A 16,638-nucleotide genomic window follows, 5' to 3' on the forward strand; every position below is an offset into this window, starting at 1 on the left:
ATAGAGGGTCATCAGTGGAGAGGGGTGGGGGAAGAATGGGAGAAAAGGTACAGGGAATAAGAAGCATAGATGGTGGGCACAAAATAGACAGGGGGAGGTTAGGAATAGTATAGGAAATGGAGAAGCCAAAGAACTTATATGTACAACTCATGGACATGAACTAAGTGGGAAGGGATGCAGGTGGGAGGGTGGGTGCAGGGGGGAGGGGAATACATGGGGGGAAAATGGGACAAGTACAATGGCATAATCAGTAAAATATATTTTTTAAAAAAGGGAAAAAAAAGCTAGTTGGGCATCACTTGTTTTTTTTTTTAAACTCCTATTCTTCCCTGATAATAGAAAAATCTAGAAAGGAAGATACCTTACAAACAGATGAGAATTTTGTTTTCAGATATAATCTTGAAGGATTAGCAGGCAATAATTAATTAAAAATAATGAAATAAAGCCTAGGATAAAAGTTAGCACTAGTACACCCAGATATAAGTGAATAATATAAGAGGAAACAAAGAAAGATGAAGAGAGATAAAAGAACAGGATTACAATACGGACAGAGAAGTTGTTTTCTGCAAATTATGGCAATCAACTATGTCATATACTCAAGAGATCAAGAAGAATAAATTTTGACAAAAAGCTGCTGAGGCGGTATGATGCAGAACAATGATTCCTATCCCAGAAACATTCAGAAATGTCTGGAAACATTCCTGTCAGAATTAGGGGGATACTGCTGGCATCCAGCGGGTAGAGGTCGAGATGTTGCTCAACATCCTCCAGTGCACAGGACAGCCCCTCAAAACAAAGACTTATCTGGTCCAAAATGTCAACAGTGCTGCTGGGGAGAAACCCTGATACAGAGGGAAGAGTACTGGTTTGAGAGTTAAGATACATGGATTCTGAAAGTGAGGTAACAGGAGAGTCAAGCCCGCACTGGACTCTGTTTGAAATACCATGGAACAGCAGAGGCCTGTGTTATATCTAGAGCTGAACACAGAGGTCCTTAGACTCTAACCTTTTAGTTTCTTGAGTCTAGTTTCAGCCATTAAGACACAAGCCAGAGGTATGAGAATATACACAGCAAAGGGAAGCCGGACCTTTATATGGACTAAATTCTCACCTTCTCTATTAATATTCCATGCATGGACCCTTTTGGTTTAGTACTGTTATCCTTTAAAACATTACCATACACACACATTTATGGATTTCTAATCATGTGACCTATTATTTTTTAAAAGGGAGAAATAAAACAAAAAAATCCTAGAAGTCCTGTCTAAGTTCTCTCCAGCCTTAACAATCCACACTTCTTTTACCTACTGTCAATCAAAGAATAAACAATTTATCATTCAGAATACATTAATTATTAAAACACATCTATTTTTCTTACCTCTGAATAATTCTTAGTAGCAACATTTCGCGAGGGCTGCTGTCTTGTAGATTTAAAGGCTATAATGAAAAAGATGAGATATCCATTGTTGTTCTTAAAATAACATAGAAAAATTTGCATATTTCTTTAGCTAAAAATTTTCTAAGTCCTACCTGCAAAATCCCTTGATGACTAATTATAAAGCCATTTATACCTTTTAAAATCTGAGAGATATATTCAAATAAATCAATGTCTAGCTTCCAGTTTCATATATCTTGGCTTATTCAAATATGGTAACAAGCTGTGTTCAAAAAGACACCTACACTAAATACATATACACACACACATACATACATATACGATTTTTTAAATTTATTCTTAGTATGGTATAGGAAGAAAGAGAGGGAGAGAAATATCATGTGGGAGAGAAACATGGATCAGTGCCTCTCATTTATTCCCTGACTGGGAATTGAACCCACAACCTTTCATTTTGCAGGATGATGCCCAACCAACTGAGCCACACTAATCAGGGCACCTACACTAAAAATATTTATAGAAAACTCCCTGAAGGATAAAATCTGATCCCTTAGTATCTCACCTAGTATCTCCCTTCTCTTAGAGTTGGCAGTACCTTTCCCTGTGGCTGTGGTAGGAGCTACGGTTCCAGTAAGAGCTCTCTTACTCTCCCTTCTACTTAACCATACTCAGTGCTTAAGAAACAGTCTAGAGGGGAATTCTAGAAAACAGTATGCAGTATCGTTTATTTCATCATAAAACTTTACTCTGAACCATTACTTTTTTAACTTTATAAACTTGGTTAGAAACAGGAAGCTTAATCAACTATTTTTTCCAGGCCCTAAACTTTGATATTATGATTTTATAATAAGAAACATACAGGGGTGGACAAAAGTAGGTTAATAATAATAAATACAATAATTAATAAATTAATAATACAAGAATACTGTTTAGCGTACTCACACCCTGTATATTTGGTTTTGTCTGTTTCTGGCGCAGAACCCCTAAAACACTTTGAATTTTCTAAGTGATGAGAGCTATAAAGGTATCATGTTAATTCAGTGACCTCAGGACTCTGTCTAAAGTTGTAGTCTGGCTGGTTACCAGGGAAACTAACCATAACTAGAGGGTTGAAAGTTCAGTTCCATTCCCTGATTTCTCGGGAGGGGAGATGGGCTAGAAGTTACACTTCCCACCAACGGCCAATGATTCCAATGATTTAATGAAGGGTGTCTATATAAGGAATCCTCTATCAAAACCCAAAAGGAAGGCATTTGGAGGGCATCCAGGTGGGGCACCAGAGAACTTCCATGTGCCACCGTGCCAGATCCCAAGCTCCCTTAGGACACAAGCTCCTTCTCTGTTATTTCTTCATCTGGCTGCGGATCAGTGTCCTCACAAGTAATCTAATAAGTCAACTAGTTTCCTGAGTTCTGTAAGCTGCCTTAGCAAATTAATCAAACCCAAGAAGGCAGTTGGGAACCTCTGATTTACAGCCAGTCAGTGAGAAGCACGGGTAACAACCTGGGTTCAGACTGACATCTGAAGTGGAGGGGCACACTTGCGGAACTGAGCCCTATCTGATGCTCTCTCTGGGTGCATAGCATCAGAATTAAGTTGAAATGTAGAACTCCCAGCTGGTCTCCAGAGAAGGGTCTCCAGAGAAGGGCTTGGTGGTATGGGGAACCCACATGCCCCTACCCGCCACCACACACATTGCAATTAGTGTAGAGTATTAAAAAACCTAGGATAAATTTCAAACGGCCGATTAGAGGTTTGTTTTCTCCTAAGTCTTACCAGTTTCCTAATATAAAATAAAGTCTCCCCAAGACACCCTCTAAACCAAACAGGACAAGAAGAGGTAAAAAAGAGAGCTTGAAAAATTAAATGCTCAAGGAATCCCACAAAATTCAAAATTCTCCCTGTCAGAAAACTCAGGAATCTTTCTACCTAGCCTAGATGTATGATTTGTTCATTTTTCCTATTCCAGACCCTCTTCACAATGTGTGATGTCTACCTGCAGGGCTCAGAGACAAAGGGCAGAAGCAGATTTCTATCTGCCCTCCTCTACAGTGGCCTCACAGCCCACTCAGAGGCTGGAGAGGGCAACTGACCGAAAAATTCATCAGGACTCTTTTCACAGAATACTTCTGGCTCAAGTTATTTACCTAATTGACTCCTCAAACTCTCAGATCCTTGAAAACTCGAGCCTTTCTTTTTATCCCCAGTAAATAACAAAAGATGAACAAAAGTTTGTGAGATGGTGTCGTCAGAAAATGAGCTTTGTTAAGAAGGCAATACAGCACAGAGGTGAAGAACTCTGGTCCTAGAGTCAGGGTCATTTTGACTTGCTAGCTATGGATGATGACCAGTTCTCTGGTTTGAGTCTCAGTTTCCTCATTTGTAACATTGCGTTAATACTTCATGCAGAAGTTTGTTGAAAGAATTTAAAAAGTAGTTCATTGCTTTGGCAAGTGTCCAAAAGTCGTAGGCACTCACAGAATGTTGCTGGTAATGGTAGTAGTAAAGGTATTAGCAGCAGTGGCAGCCTCAGTGGTAAATTGAACACAAAGGCAGAGGCTTCAGAAGTATCTTTTACTTACTTGAGTCACCATTCTCTGCAAACAAACCTCACTGGGGAATTCTGGGCTGTCAACTTCTACTTACAACCACTGCTAGCTTTAAACATAATATCTACCTTTCCCAATACAATCCCAGTACAATAGAATTTGACCTTTATTTATCTCTTCATTTCTCCATTGATAGTAGGGACCTAGAACAGTTACAGTTTAAAAGTTGCTTCTGTCTCAAAGTTATGGTAACTATAGTTAATACACTGTTATTTTATCAGAGTAACACCAAATCTAACCTGATAGAAATATTTTCCACACATGTATTAAAAAGTCAATTTCATTTTTTCAAACAAGGCCCAAAGTTGGAGGTGATCAGTTAAACTGCAAAACCATTAGGTCAAATCAATTATATAAAAGACAAATTTATACTAATTTATAAAACACCCATTTTCAAAAGTTTATTATAAACACTGCCATTCATGCTAATAGCAGCAATCATTTGATTCCTACTAAGTTCTGTACTCAGCAATGTATATGCATAAGTTTGTTTAACACTTAGAACTACTCTATGAAGTACTACACTGCCAATTTTATAGCTAAGGGAGCTAAAGCTTATAAAATAATAATAGTTTACAGTTACTGGGGCATAATATGAACAGATACCGTGCCAGGTATTCATATGCATCTTCTCATTGATCCTCAAAATAACCCAAGGAGGTCAATGCAATCATCGCCCATCTCACATATGAGGACACGGAAGCTCACAGAAGCAGAACTAAACTAATCTGCTGGGGGACACACCGCTAGTAAATCAAGTCAGAATTCAAACCAAGGTCTTTCTGAATTCAGAAGCTTGCTCTCAACCTCTGAGCTACACAATCTCTAAGCAATTTTTATTCAGCCATTCTAAAGTATTTAACGAGTATCTACTATGTGCCAGGCACTGTGGATACAATGATGAACAAAATAATGCAACCCCAGTTCCCTGGGTGCTTACAGTGCAAGGACACGAAGCCAGCAGGTGAAGAGCCGGCTGCCCACAGCGGGTCTGACCCTAGAGCCTGGATTATTAACCACAACCATCCACTGCAAAAGGCATAAGATTTTCCCCTGGAACATAATTCAGGAAATCTTAAGTTTCATGTTAAGTTGGTGTACTTACATAGCCTCTTGTTATAAATGAATATTATTAGTCATGCTGATTTTAAAGCATTATAATTGGTCTCCTATTTTCTCTACAAAACAAGCTTTATTCCACATTATTAGTGGATAACAGAGCAGGAGTCATTAAAGAATGTCTTTGAAAGTCCCACTAGCATAGTGATTCTGAAAGAAGCTGATGTTAGAAAGTGAAAAAAAGGCTCACAAAATCCCTGTGAGACCGCGTTCTAGCTGCAAAAGGGGGCAGTCTCGGATTGGATCTAAATGAGGATAATAAAGGAAACCTCTGTACCTGTTCAGTGTGGGCTAGATTATTCAGACAAATACTTCCGCTGAAAACAACCCAAATTACTACATTAGACATTTTTTTAAATCTTATTGGCACTGAAGAGCTGGTCACATAGTAAGAAATTATCAGGCCAAAAACTGAAGAAAAGCTAGAACTCGGAGAGGCTCATAAAGCAGAGTCCTTTTCCCTGAGGACACCTGTTGACCTGGGCAAATATTAACACTGTTTTTTATAGTTCTCTAAGGAAAGGGAGGGAGCTACAGTAGTTCAGGGCCTGTTCAAGGTGGGGATCCTAATGCATCTCCTCCATAGCGTAAGCTGAGACACCAATGGTTAAGGAGAGAAGCCAGCATACACAGGATTTTACAAGGACATATCCCTGGCTGGTCCTCAAATCATAATTTTAAATTCAAAGGGTCGAAGACTAGTGGTACCCCTATAAGCCTGGCAAAACAAATATGAATCTACTCTGGAAGAAGATATCTTCATCCAAGATATCAAATTATTCCTACTGTTAATTTTGGGGGGACTACAGATAACAAAGCATACAAAGAAACAAGTCACCATAAATAAGAAGCAATAGTCAGAAATAGACAATAGGAAGAGGCCAAAGATATTTACATACTGGATGAGTAGACACAGAATAAAAAAATATATATCCTTATTATGTACACTCAAAAAAATTAAAGACAGGTTTAAACATATCTGCAGAGAATTTTTTAAAACACTATTAAAAGTGACAGCATATTGAAAAATTAAGTAGAATCTCAACCTCCCTTCCCCTCCGAAAAATGAAAACTACAACAAAGAGTTTTAAGAATAAATGAGTAAACTGCAGATTGATCAGAAATAATTACAAAGTAGCACCGAAAAATAAAACAACAGAACGCACAGAGAGGTTAAGAGTCATGGGAAAACAAAGTGAAAAGGCCGTACATTTAATACTTAATTAAGGACCCAGAAAGGAGGAGAAAAAGAATAAAACAGATGTAATGCTGAAGGGATCAGTTAAAGATTTTCTAGAAATGATGAAAGATACCAATTCACACTTCATGAAACCCAATAAATCCCAAACAGGATTAAAAAACAATTCCTATATAGATTCATCATAGTGAAACTGCAGAATACCAAATGCCCAGCTGGAGGGAAAATAGGCTTTACAATATATATATTATTCACTCTGCTTCTCTAATTCCCTTTGTTGATATATTTTTTAAATATAGCAGTAACTAACCTTTCCTAAATACCTACCAAGTGCCAGTTTTTTGCTTTTATTTTTCAGAATAATCCAGTATGGCAGAGATTATTAGTCCCAATGTCCATGTAAACAAACCAGAAGAGTGTGTGACTTGTCCAAAGTCAGGCTTTTACGTGGTGACCTCAGCCATCAGGCTGCCTTTTTTCTTTCTTTCTCCTTCTGTTTTTATCTTAAGCCTGCCAAGAATGAAGCAGCTTTCCAGATGCCATTTCCTAAATGGCAATGAAGGCATCATGCTAAAAGACCAGACTCTTGCCCTGGCTGGGTGGCTCAGTTGTTTGAAGCATCATCCCACACACCAGAAGTTTGCACATTCGATCCCCAGTCTAGGGCACATACCTACACTGCAGGTTCTAACATCAGTCAGGGTTCATATGCATGAACACAATGCAGCCAATTCCACACAGAGAGAGAACTTCCTTGATGTACAGATGTACAACTTCTCGTAATAATGCTTAGCCCTAGCTGGTGTGGTTCAGTGGATTGAGTGCCAGCCTGCAAACCAAAGGGTCACGGGTTCAATTCCCAGTCAAGGCACATGCCTGGGTTGCAGGCCAGGTCCCCAGTAGGGGGTATGAGAGGCAACCACACGTTGATGTTTCTCTCCCCTCTCTATCCCTTTCCCTGTCTAGAAATAAAATCTTTTTTAAAATTTTTTTTAAAAAAGCAGTTCCTTCTCTTTTGACCAGTGTTGATATACTGACCAATTAATTACCTTTCCTGTCTCAGTGATCCTTCTATAAAAGTAATCAAAGTTACCTAAAGTAAGGAATTATAAAAATTAATTTTTAAAGCTCTCTCCAAGAGCTCCAATCAATGAAAATCTTTAACTTTTTAATTATATTTTAATGACTAAACTATTACAGTTGTCCCAATTTTTCCCGTTGCCCCCCTCCAACCAGTACTCCCCTTCACTCCAGCAATCCACCCTTAGTTCACGTCCATGGGTCCTGCATCTAAGTGCTTTGGCTTCTCAATTTCCTATACTATTCTCAACCTCCTCCTGTCTATTTTGTACCTACCAATTATGCTTCTTAATCCCTGCACCTTTTCCCTCATTCCCGCTGATAACCTGCCAAATGATCTTCACTGATAACCTGATAACTGATATCCTGCCAAATGATATTCATACCTATGATTCTGTTCCTGTTCTGATTGTCTGCTTGGTTCGTTTTTCTTTTAGATTCAGTTGTTGATAGTTGTGAGTTTGTTGTCATTTTACTGTTCATAGTTTTGATCTTCTTTTCCTTAAATAAGTCTCTTACATTCCATGTAATAATGGCTTGGTAATGAACTCCTTTAGGTTCACCTTATCTGAAAAGCACTTTATTTGCCCTTCAGCTCTAAATGACAGCTTTGCTGGACAGAGTAATCTTGGATATAGGTCCTTGCTTTCCATCACAATACTTCTTGCCAGTCCCTTCTTATCTGCAAAGTTTCTTTTGAGAAATCACCTCATAGTCTTATGGGAACTCCTTTGTAGGTAACTTTCTGCTTTTCTCTTGCTGCTTTCAAGATTCTCTTTTCATCTCTAACCTTTCGTATTTTAATTATGATGTGTCTTGGTGTGGTCCTCTTTTGGTCCTCTTTGGATCCAACTTGTTTGGGACTCTGTGCTTCCTGGACTTGTATGTCTATTTCCTTTACCAAACTAGGGAAGTTTTCTTTCATTATGTTTTCAAGTAAGTTTTCGATTTTTTACTCTTCCTCTTTTCCTTCCTGCGGCCCTATAATTCTGATGTTAGCACATTTGGAGATGTCCCAAAGGCTTTTTATAACATTCTCTTTTTTTCTGAATCGTTGCTTCTTCTTTCTGTTCTGGTTGAATGCTTATTTCCTTCTTATGTGCCAAACTGTTGATTTCAATCCTAGCTTCCTTCCCCTCACTGTTGATTCCCTGTGGATTTTGCTTTATTTCACTTAGTGTGACCTTCATTTCTTCATGTTGTTGCTGTATTCAGTGAGTTCTCTTAGCATCTTGATCACCAGTATTTTGAACTCTACATCTGATAGGTTGGTTATCTGTTTTGTTTTGTTCTTTTTCTGGAATTTTGTTCTGTTCTTCCATTTGGGCCATATTTCTTTGTCTCTTCAATTTGGCAGTGTCCCTGTGTTTGTTTCTCTGTATTTGGTCCCTGTCTTAGGGCACCTGTTGAGTTGTATGGGGCAGAACCTTAGGTATTCGCCAGGGTGGGGCAACCTGATTCACTGCTTTGTGGCTCTATGTCAGGGGAGGGCTTGTACAGGGGACGATGCCTGGCTTCTGTAGGTTTGCTCAGCACTCACCCCGTTTCTAGTCACTTCACCCAATTCTGGTATGTGACTGGTGCCCTTCCAGCTGTTGCCCTGGTGGTGAATCCCAGTATGGCTGGCTGTTTACATTGTAAGTCCGTGCACACCCTTTAAACAGACTTTCCTGAAAAACTGGCAGTCTTCCACAGGCCCAATCCCCACTGGTTTTTATAGCCAGAAGTTATGGGGATTTCTCTTCTTGGTCCTGGAACCCTGGGCTGTGCGGTCTGGCCTGGAGCTGGGATTGCTTGCTCCCAAAGTATCCCTCCAGATTTTTATCCACCAAACATGAATGCGGGACCACCCATTCTGCCCCTGATGCCTCTCTGTGCCACACTGTGTTCTCCTCACCTCTGTACCTCTCCTACCTGTTGGGATGAATGTGGCTTCTTTAAATCCTTGGTTGTCAGGCTTCCGTACAGTTCGATTATCTGACCATTCTGGATGTTATTATTTTTTTTTGAGGTTTAGTTATAATTCTTTTTGTGGTTGTGCATGGAAGTGAAGCACATCTACCTACACCTCCATCCTGACTGGAAGCCCTGAAGATCTTTTAAATTAGCATAATTTATCTTTTGACTCTAATAACCCTTTTGATTCCTCAGTGATGACAAGCCAGTAAGATTTACTAATGGGGCTTACTAGGTCTTCCTGTGTTGGAATTTACAAATAACTGCTAGATAATAATTTGCAGTCTGTACTCACCATCTATAATAGACATGTTTCTAGATGTTGACGTAGTAGCTTTTGAACTTCCGCTTCGAGTGGTAGTCTCCAGACCAGTGCCTGCTGTTACAATAATGAGCAATCAATATACAATCCCATCACCAGCCAAATTTTTTTATTAAGCTTGAACAAAATGAAATCTAAACAAAGTAATGTCAAAACATAGTTTACATATTAAAAGTCAGTGATATACACAAAAAGTAACATCTAGAGTCTGATCAGTCAAATTTCCGAAACTATTACTTCTACCAAATTTAGCTCATACTATTCCAATTAAAATTTAAGAAAAAACTTTTTAAATGATAAGGACAATGATAATAATTATCACTAGAAAATGAGGATTTCTACCCTTGGATATTTTTAACTAAAGTACTATACATTTTACCAGCTTAAAATACCTATTAAGAATACTTAATAAAATAGCCCTGGCTGGTGTAGCTCACTGGATTGAGTGCGGGCCTGCGAACCAAAGGATCATGATCCGATTCCCAGTCAGGGCACATGCCTGGGTTGTGGGCCAGCTGGGACCCATGAGAGGTAACCATACACTAATATTTCTTTCCCTCTTTCCTTCCCTTCCTGTCTAACAATAAATAAAATCCTTTAAAAAATACTTAATAAAATATTTTTAAATATTCCTAGGGATGGATTTACATAATACATCAGGAGGTCACTGGGTGACTTTTTTCTATTGTTTGGACTATTCAGTGATAACAGTGTCATATTAAACACAATGATAGCAATAAATGTTAGTAGTTGTTTTAATAAATCAAATTGTATTTTAGGGTGGTTTTTCTTTTCAAACAAATTTTATGAACCCACTTCACAAGAATGTGGGCACGTGTATCTTAGGACAGTAACAAAAATATTCATTTTTATGATCTGGAGTTTTCTTCCTGCTGCCAATGCAAAGCCATTTTCCTCAACAGCATATTTTTGCCTCACAATCACTTAGGACATGTAAGAGAAAACAAGACATTACACGTACCTAAAGGTACTATGTGAAAAACACAGTGTTCTTTTAAAAAATATGTATGTGTGTTAAGAGCAAAGAAAACCCTGTGTGCACACAGCCATTCAAAATTTATTTGAGTAAAATGTACCTGTCTGAACTACATTAAAGACTGACTTTACGCATTATAAAAATTGTTTTAAAGACTGTGTAACTTAATTCTAACAACAATACAATTCTGTATTTCCCACGCAATGGCCCAGTTAATGTGTGCAAAAGACTGTACTGTATTCAGTGCTAACCTCTTCCCCTCTGAGACCCTCCTCTTGACACTGAATTCTGTCCTCTTCTTCCTCTTCGGCCTCTTCCTCGACCCCTTCCTTTGTTGGCTTCTGCTGGGATGCTATCGTCAGAGTCATCAGCCACCTGTTCTGCCAAATCTGTACTCATGAAGTCATCAGCACCAAAGGCGGAAGCTGAGTCCTCAGACTGAGATCTGAGGGCTCTGGCCCTAGTCATGGCCTAAGGGAGTAACAGGGAGAAAGTACACAGTAGTAGGTAATGCAGCATCCTAAAAGTCATTAGTCTGATCATGTACATAAATACTTAATATTGAAAAATTGTCTATATTATTATTTTTCACTAACCATGCTGTAAGAGTGTAAAACAAGCAACCTCCTTCCCCTGTTAATCAAATTCAATACCTATAATTTGTCAGATCAATTTACAATACTACCTGTAAAATGAGACCATTTGAAACGTTTACCAAGCAAGAAAACATTTCACAGAATCAAAACTTTCAGAACTGGAATACTGGCAATTGCCCCTAACTCAGTATCACTTGTAAGAGATGGTTACCACTTGTACTACTTTGTACAATGGGCTCAATAAATAACAAGAAAAAATTTACAAACAAGAGCTATTATTTTTGGGTGATGAAATTTTAGGATACTTTTATTTTCTTTATTCTTAAACATTACAAATTTTCTACAATATACTTTTTCTAAAATATTGCTTTTGCAATCAAAAAACATGAATAATAATCTCATAAATATATGATGACAAGAATTAAGTAAAATATAGCAACTGAAAGCCTGGAAAAAGAATAAAAACTAAAAATATGCCACATATTTTACTTTGATAAGAAACTGTCAACAGACTGACAGCTGTCAGAGGAGAGGACATTGGAGGACAGGGTAAAAATGGTTAAGGGATTAAAAAAAGACATGGTTTAGGTAAGACAAATTTGAGATTTACAAAATGTTGTGATTAACTCTGAATGAATACAGATTTTCTTATTAAAAATAGAATAAAAGCAATGTTCCCTGATTTCTTCCCCTACGCCAAACAAAATTTAACAAGGAAAATAAAAATAAAACACAATAAATTTTCAGTAAAATTAGAAAATAGCTCTAACCCCCAAACACAAAAATCTACAATAAGTTAATGGATATGGTAAGTATTTGACCTGGTTAAGGGAGAAGGTGAGAAGAGTCTTGGGCAGTGTAGAGTTTTCCAAAAGTGATCTACATGTATCAAGAGGCCACGACAACAGTCTTTCTTACTTGAAATGATAAATTCCAGGTCTAAGGAGGGGTGGCTAGAGCATTTCTAAGCTCTACGCAATGCCACAAAATAGGGAGAGACACAACTCAATGAGGCAGGCAGGGTTGAAACAGGAATGAAGTGGGTGGGAGGGGAGAAGCAATCCAGCTTTGCAATGATGGTCTGAGCTGAAGTGAAACAACAGCTAACTCACTACATGAATGGCTCAACATAGTATTCCAATGCAAAAAGAGAAAACTTTAGGGAATACAACAAAAATACACATTTTTAAAGATTTTATTTATTTATTTTTAGAGAGGAGAAAGAAAGAGAGAGAGAGAAAGAGAGAAAGAAAGAAAGAAAGAAAAGAAAAGAAAAGAAAAGAAAAGAAAAGAAAAGAAAAGAAAAGAAAAGAAAAGAAAAGAAAAGAAAAGAAAAGGAAAGAAAAGAGAGGGAGCGAAACATCAATGTGTGGTTGCCTCTAGCACACCCAATACTGGGAATATGGCCTGCGATCCAGGCGTGTGCCCTGACTGGGAATCAAACCAGAGATGCTTTGGTTCATAAGCCTGCACTTAATCCACTGAACTACACCAACTAGGGCCACAAAAAATATTTCTAAACAGTAGAAAAAGATTTCGATTCATCTTTCTTGTCCCAGATAAAGTACAGCCAATCCTCATTTTTAGATTCTATCTTTTCAAATTCACCTACTTGAGAAAATTTATTTGTAACTCCAAAAACTGTACTCCTGATACTTTCCTGGTAATCCATGGACACGTGTAGAGTGGTGAGAATTCTGAGTCACCTGACACACATACACAGAGGCAGAGGAGGTCAAAGTGACAGCCTTCTCGTTTCAGCTCCTGTACTTTAAACAAGTGTCCCTTCTGTAACATATTTAATGTCACGTTTTTCATAATTTGGTGGTTTTGGGTGAGTGTACAGATAAAAAGGCTCCCCAATGTACAGTATTGTGTTCCTAAGTACAAGGCTGTAATGTGCCTCACAGCGGACATACACGTGCTAGATAAGCTTCATTTAGACATGAGTTACTAGGCTGTTGGCTATGAGTTCAATGTTAGCAAATGAAGAATGTATATTAAATGTGGTGTCTTTAAACAGAAACACACATCAAAAAGGTTATATATTGTTCAGTTGATGAAAACGTTGTAACCAGTAGCTGGCAGGAACCTAATCCTGTATCTCTGCTTGATACATGGCTCAATGTTCACTAATTTAGTGTTTACAGTGACTTTATATAACATAACCACCACAAATAATAAGAACCAGCTGTACACTAATAAAAGTAGATTTTAAAGAAAAAAGGAGTATCTAATTACATAATTAACAAGCTAGATCTAATTGACACACATTGAACTATATACTCTGAAAATAACACACTTCTTTTCAAGACCCCATGAAATGCTTTAACTGACATATAGTGGAGTGCTAAGAAAAATATCATTAAATTCTAAATAGTAAAAAAAAGTACATTTGTACTCTGTAATGACCATGCAATAAAATTAGAAATTAGTAAAACAAAACCCCTGATTCCAAACTATAAAACTAAAGTTCTGTTAACATTTAGAAAAGGGAAATAAAAACAATTACAACAATAAGTTAAATTATTAAAGCAAAGAAATGAGAATGGAGGAAAAAAGGATCCAAAGAAAATTTTTTAAATCACAACAAAATATTCTGCTCAATTCTAAGTAATTTGGAAAGTAAGTGACCTAAACTGAGCTAAGAAAACATAGGCAGCCTCCACAGACTAATTATAAAAAAATTTTTTGAGAAAATTGCTAAAAGAACTACACTCTCAGAAAGGACAGCCAGGTATATTCTACCAAATGTTCAAAGAACAGATAATTCCATTGCTATTTCAATAATACCAAAACATAAAGAAAGAGGGTTTCCAAATTCTTTTTATAAAGCCAGCAGAAAATAGTACTAAAAACTGACAAAGGACTGCATGCACAAAAAGAAAACTAGTGTCTTGTGAATATTAAAGCAAACAAAGAGAATCCAGGAACATGTGGAAAGACGACTATACCCATTACCAGGAGGTTCACAAAGTGATACTGAGGATAAGTCAATAATAGGATATGTATTAATATTAATCATTCACCATATTCACAGAACACAGGAGGACTCCCTCCCCACCCCAACTCCAACACGCTTATCTCCACAAATGCTGAAAATGCATTTAATTCATCACCCATCCTGGATTTAAACAAACCAACCAACAAAAACCCCTCAGGAATAGGCAGCTACTCTTTTACATTGCAAAAACCCTAAATGTATATCCACACAGTGTGCATACACTTTCACATGGGTGCTGTTACAAGTCAACTGGAGCAGGGGTAATTTCAACTCCTTAACAGTTAAGGAGTAGTTACATTTATACAGTCCTAAAATTATTTCGACCCTCCAGCAACTGTGAGGCTGATGTGGCCCCGGTGAAAATGAGTTTGACACCCCTGAATTAGAGAAAGACCAATGCCTTAGATCAACTCCTCCAAAAAAAATTTTTAGGCATAAAAACTGTTCAGACTCACTAGTAATATAAGTAGTATGAATTAAAAACAATAACAAGAAATAATTTCTTACCCTTTAGATTTGTAAAGATCAAAAGATGTGGCAAGACACCAGGACAGGATGGGGGAAATAGCATTCCCCAACACTACTGGTTGGAACGTAAACTGGTGTAACACCTTTGCAACAATTTGGCAGAATCTAGTAAAATTTTAAATGTAAATGCCTTTTTACTATTTCTTGGAATGAATTGCTATCATTCCAAATTTCATACTTTCCCTTTGTCTGAATGCTACACCTTCATTTTATAACATCTCAAACATCTCAAAGTATCTTAACTCTACCTCTTCTGTGCAACAGGCTCTTTATCTACAAAGCACATCCAAGAATTGACTCCATGAGTGTAGATTTAAGGCCAATGACAAGACGATGTTTCCATATACTTTTTGTGAGATTTGGAAACATGCTACCTTGAAAAGTATTACTTTTCAAAATTGCATTAAAATGTACATAACATAAAAATTTACCATTTTAACCATTTTAAATGAATAGTTCAGTGGCATTAAGTACATTCACACTGGTGTGCAACCTACGCCGTCCCACCTGTAACGCTGCAGCTATCAGACAGTAACTCCCTGCTCCCTGGGCCCCCAGCCCTGGGAACCACTGCTTTACTTTCTGTCTCCATGAATTTGACTACTCTAGGCATTTCATGTAACTAAATTCATACAATATTTATCCTTTTGTGTCTGGTGTACTTCATTTTGTATGTTTTCAAGGTTCATCCGTGCTATAGTATAATCAGAATTTCATTCCTTCTAAGGCTAAATAATATTTCACTGGATGTATATACCAAATTTAGTTTATCCATTCATCTTCTNAACGCTGCAGCTATCAGACAGTAACTCCCTGCTCCCTGGGCCCCCAGCCCTGGGAACCACTGCTTTACTTTCTGTCTCCATGAATTTGACTACTCTAGGCATTTCATGTAACTAAATTCATACAATAGTTATCCTTTTGTGTCTGGTGTACTTCATTTTGTATGTTTTCAAGGTTCATCAGTGCTACAGTATAATCAGAATTTCATTCCTTCTAAGGCTAAATAATATTTCACTGGATGTATATACCAAATTTAGTTTATCCATTCATCTTCTGATGGGCATTTGGATTGCTACTACCTATTGGCTGTTGTGAACAATACTATGATCATTGGTATACAAATATCTGTTTGAGTCCCTGCTTTCAATAATTGCTAGACCATATAGTAATTTATGTTTAATTTTTAGAAGCCCTCATACTATTTCCCATACAGCCTTTTATTGCCACCAGCTATGCACAGGGGTTCCAATTTCTCTACCCTAAAGGGTATAAAGTGGTATTTCCTGTTTGTTTTGTTTTTAATTTTTTCAAGTTCTCACCCAAGGATATACTTACTGATTTTAGAGAGAGAGAAGGAGGGGGAGAGAGAGAGAGAGATATTATTGTGAGAGAGAAACATCAACTGGTTGCCACCCATATGCACCCCAACCCGGGGATCCAACTCACAGCCTAGGGATGTGCTCTGGCAGGGGACTGAACCTCCAAGCCCTTTGGTGTAGGGGACAATCTCCAACCAACTGAGCCACCTGGTCAGGTCAGTGTCTCCTGATTTTGATTAGCATCTCCCTAATGATTAGTAATGCTGATTGAGCTTCTTTTCATGTGCTTATTGGTCACTCACATATCTTCTTTGAAAAAATGTCCATTCAAGCCCTGGCTGGTGTAGCTCAGTGGATTCAGCACAGGCCTGTGAAGCAAAGAGTCACAGGTTCGATTCCCAGTCAGGGCACATGCCTGGGTTGCAGGCCAGGTCCCCAGTGGGGGACACATGAGAGGCAACCACACACTGATGTTTCTCTCCCACTCTTTCTCCTTCCCATGCCCTCTCTCTAA

At 37.9% G+C, this 16,638-nt stretch overlaps 1 protein-coding gene across 6 annotated transcripts in view; it reads right to left on the minus strand.

Annotated features, from left to right (window-relative positions):
* The window catches only part of MRE11 (MRE11 double strand break repair nuclease), an 84,755-nt gene that overhangs the window by 15,740 nt on the left and 52,377 nt on the right, over nt 1-16,638 (minus strand). For 5 of the 6 annotated variants that reach the window (XM_037029758.1, XM_037029753.1, XM_037029754.1 and 2 more), the window contains exons 15-17: nt 10,926-11,145; nt 9,651-9,734; nt 1,379-1,437 (exon numbers count right to left, since the gene is read on the minus strand). In XM_037029758.1, the coding sequence (XP_036885653.1) occupies nt 1,379-1,437; nt 9,651-9,734; nt 10,926-11,145 (363 nt within the window). The remainder of the gene's footprint in view (nt 1-1,378; nt 1,438-9,650; nt 9,735-10,925; nt 11,146-16,638) is intronic. The other variant, XM_037029756.1, reaches the window with a different exon arrangement.

Source organism: Sturnira hondurensis, unplaced genomic scaffold (genome assembly GCF_014824575.4).
Source record: "Sturnira hondurensis isolate 20B ecotype Veracruz unplaced genomic scaffold, ASM1482457v3 Scaffold0020489, whole genome shotgun sequence".
Classification (NCBI taxonomy): Eukaryota; Metazoa; Chordata; class Mammalia; order Chiroptera; family Phyllostomidae; genus Sturnira; species Sturnira hondurensis.